Genomic DNA, 4,072 nt, shown 5'->3' with positions numbered 1-4,072 from the left:
TGGCGAAATTTGCCAAATGCAATTAAAACATTTTTTTTTTGTAATATTTATTTTTAAAACAAAACCAATAAAATGTTATGACAGAGGAAATGTAAGTTGTATTATTTGTTCCCTAACCTGCTGGTGATAATTACCTAACTACATGAAATGGACAATACGTACAAAGTGTATACATAGCCAACAAAAAAATACTAAATTGAATTAACTTTTGAAACCAAAGCAGTCACCTTATCAAAAAGAAACATTTATTGAACATACATGTTAACACAAATGTATTTTTTTTTTAAAACAAAATGTAACCTTGTCACAATAGATAGAAAGCTTGTAAAGCTAATAATAATAATATGGCCTAACTGTTTGAAGGCATCATAAAAAAGGTTAATGTATTTAAATATGATACCACCCATGAGGTCAAGATGGGTTTATAGTTCAAGTACTAGGACTTAAGAAAAAAATAAAACCAAGAAAGCCAGTGGTATCAGTATCTGTACTTGGTGGAGTAGTCTTTCGGAGACACCACTAGACCTCTGCCTTTTCGAGCACCTCTGTAAACTGTTTCTACAATATCGATCATTTCCTGCTTGTCTTCCATTGACCAGTTTATCTTGTTGTTATTACCCGTTCCTAAATCAATCATAATGTGTTTGTTCCTGCAGGGGAGAAATAAATATACAAGGATATATAGTGATACGTGTACAGTGTTTGAAAATTCCGGGAACATAAAATGTGTAGATAAAAGAAATGCGTCTTATTGACTCGCCCCCGAATCAGCAGTACTGGTAGTACAGCAGCAGTGAGATTTGGGGTAATACTGCGCGTGATTAGTAATATCAGACATACAATGATTAACAGACAGTTCTAAAGCAAAGCATCTGAAGAGACCTTTGGGGTTCCAGAAAGCTTATGTAAAATTCCATCTTTTTTTTCTATGTTGGCCAAATAAAAGGAACCTTCAACTAAAGAAGCAAGAAGTTGCGCAATCACCACAGCATAGCAATGAAATGTTCCAGATTTCTTTGCTGCACTGGAATTGCACTTATCATATAATCCCCAATAGTATTACACAACCTTAATATATGCATTATTTCTTATTTGTACACTTGTTTTTAACCAAACCTGCACATTCACTTATTGGGGTAGAAATAAAAAAGTATTAGAGGTCTGTGTTGGATAGATCTGGCATATTGGCTATGAGTTATACAGTCTTGTTCTACATTATTGTGAAAACGTGAAATCATATTACTCATTAGTGTAAGCACACTACAGAATGTGGAGAGACATACCTGAAGAAGAACATCACAGTACACGGGTCATACAACTCATACATTTTGTTGAAATCGGGCACTTCTGTGATATCCACAAGATAAATAACAGCAAAGTTCTTCACCTAGGAGAATAAATACAAATATGTAGTAAATCATAAACAAGAAAACTACAAAAAAATAGGTTTTAGATATATTTGGCCTCGATTACCGTCATAGATAAAGAAGGCCGTGGGATCAGTTCGAAGCGACTCTTGGGCCACCTAGGCCATTAGTAAACAGATCCCTAAATGTACTTACATGCTTTAAAATAAGTACAGAAAGCAGTGCTTAATATTGTTAAGAGCTCAGTCTTCTTGATCTAGTATGGTGAGCGTTTGTAAAATATGCTGTTACATTTAATACACTGTAGTCACCTTCTCAGCAATGCTGTATAGAACTTCATCCATCTTCATGCAAGTTGGATCCCAGTCGTGTCCAAAACGAATAACAAGAGCACGGTCTTCTTCGGACAGAATGGCCTGGTCGACCTGCCAGCCATTGTGTAAATGAGGAAGCATATAAGACATCTTGACAGATGTGTTTTTAACCTACAAAATAAGAAACAAACAGCAAAAGCCAGGCGTGATTTAAATACCGGGTGCTGTGTTAGAAAAAGCACTTTATGCGAACAAAAATACAAAAGAAATAGAAATATAACAAAAATTCCAACAGGTCTCAACATCAAAAGGCTAAAACCTGTATCTATATATTCATAATATCTGACATGATCATCATTTGACATTAACTGATTTTTGGAGCTTCACCAGATCCCATAGAACATAAAGAGGGGGGGGGGGGGCTCAGCTTGAGCTTACAATGTATTAGATTTTTACCTCCCCACTTACAAACCGAATATTCTTAAATCAGGCTTGCTGCATACTAAACACACCTAGTAGGTGATCGCATGCTGTATCTAAAGCAAGCTTTGTTTCCTTTTAGATCAGAACTGTATGAATTGTAAATCGTAGCCCCGACCGTGTGCAGCCTTTCCAAGGAGTACACTGTTTCTGTACAGCTGAGGGAATACGGTTAGCTATAAACGGAGAACACGTCCCTAGTTGCTTGCACACCCTGTTGGTGTTCTGCCCGTAACGTTACCCCACGGCACTATTCAGCGCCCACTTACCTTTTAACGAAAAACCGATCCAAACAGCCGCCCGGCCACTCTCGTTATCCACTGTTTTAGAACGTTAGGACAACGTACACAGAAACTGCTGGAAAGTTCGTTCGCGCGCGCGCGCACGCACGCACGCACGCTCAGCTTCCACCATGATTGATGAGGGCAAGTCCCCCTTGTACTAACCTAAAGCAAACCTAAAGTATTTCCATAACAAAACGGTGGTCCGCTGCGCCCCTTCCGACACACAAATAGGCGAGGATGCAGTTACAATCTATGAAATGGAAACCACGGCATGTAGAAATCCATTTTGCCAATATCAATGATGGCCGCCCGGCGGCTTTCTATCCCTACAAAGCATTCATTTCTATGGTTTGTGGAGGGTGACATACAGTAAGTAGTTAGCGTTACAGGGCTGCGTGTTGGCTGGTTTAAAGTTGTTACCTTTGCAATGTTGGTTGATTGTAAAATGGCAACTGTTTGGCGCCTCTCCTGGTGTTATACGCACCTGAGGGCCTTAAATCAAAGTAATGGATGCTATTAATGATACAAGGAAAGTTGTCAGACTTTAGGGAGAATGGAGGGAAAGCGAGGTACACAGGCTGTTGCTGTTAGAAATATGTTAATTGACCTTCTAGTAAAACATCAGGGCAGTGGCATCTCCAGCTTTCATATTTATGAAAATGGGGGGGGGGACAAGGAAAAAGTAGGGGAGCAATTATAAATCGCTACATATGCACTTTTTTGAAAAGATTTTTGAAGAGATTTTTGAAAAAAATAGTGTGACTCTGTATGCAAATGAGGCTTAACAGTATTGCAAGTAAGTAGTGCACTCACATTTCCAAGGACATAAATGCTGCTGTGTTTTTATATTTTTTAGCTACAAAGAATTAAAGAATATTTTATGATGAGTGCATTTATGTCCTTGGAAATGTGAGTGCACTACTTACTTGCAATACAGTTAAGCCTCATTTGCATACAGAGTCACTTTTTTTCCAAAAAAGTGTTGGAGGAACGCTTATTTGGGTGCTGCTGCCTAATTAGGGAAAGTATTATTTATTCATTTACACTACTGGTGTGTGTTTTCTTTTCTTGTGTTTTTGCAATATATTAGCCCCTGCTGACGATATATATTACTATGAGCCCCTGCTGACTATATATACCGTATTTTTCGCTCCATAAGACGCAGTTTTTTTCCTCCCAAAGTAGGATGAAAAATCAGCCGCGTCTTATGGAGCGAAGATGCAGGCAGGGAGGGGGGGGGCAACGATATACCGTATTTATCGGCGTATAACACGCACTTTTTTAACTAAAATCGGGAGCTTAAACCCTACCTGCGTGTTATACGCCGATAAATCCGGGGTCGCAACTGAGGCAGGCGGCGGCGGCCGCCAGCAGAGGAGTCCTGGATTTCTGCCAGTCAGGGGGGCCCAAGGGGTGCCGAGCGGTTGCTGAAGACAACCGCTCGGCAACTCTCGGGCCCCCCTGCCTGACAGATATACAGGAATCCTTTGCTGGCGGCGGCCGCCGCCGCCACTGCCGCCTGCCTCAGGGCTTCAACTCCTGTGTTGGAAGCGTTTGTCTCGGGTGCCGGCGCTTTACGCTGGGCGCCGGCATATGACGTCAGACGCCGGCGCTCAGCAGTGAAGCG

General features: G+C 40.6%; 1 protein-coding gene across 2 annotated transcripts; it reads right to left on the bottom strand.

The window, feature by feature from the left end:
* Positions 1-478: 478 nt before the first annotated feature.
* LOC149289595 (thioredoxin-like protein 4A) lies at positions 479-1,831 on the bottom strand. 2 transcript variants are annotated; one of them, XM_089490453.1, is made up of 3 exons: positions 1,679-1,831; positions 1,284-1,387; positions 479-650 (listed from the first exon to the last, which is right to left on the bottom strand). In XM_089490453.1, the coding sequence occupies exons 1-3, from the start codon at positions 1,829-1,831 to the stop codon at positions 479-481; spliced, it is 429 nt and encodes a 142-aa protein (XP_089346579.1). The 2 variants fall into 2 exon arrangements, with proteins under 2 accessions (XP_089346579.1, XP_089346580.1); XM_089490454.1 differs by having other exon boundaries at positions 1,703-1,831.
* Between the last annotated feature and the right edge of the window lie 2,241 nt (positions 1,832-4,072).

The sequence above is a fragment of the Sceloporus occidentalis genome, unplaced genomic scaffold (assembly GCF_023333645.1).
Source record: "Sceloporus occidentalis isolate IW3139 unplaced genomic scaffold, rSceOcc1.0.p SCAF_44, whole genome shotgun sequence".
Taxonomy (NCBI): domain Eukaryota; kingdom Metazoa; phylum Chordata; class Lepidosauria; order Squamata; family Phrynosomatidae; genus Sceloporus; species Sceloporus occidentalis.
This window is presented reverse-complemented; position numbering and strand designations above follow the sequence as displayed.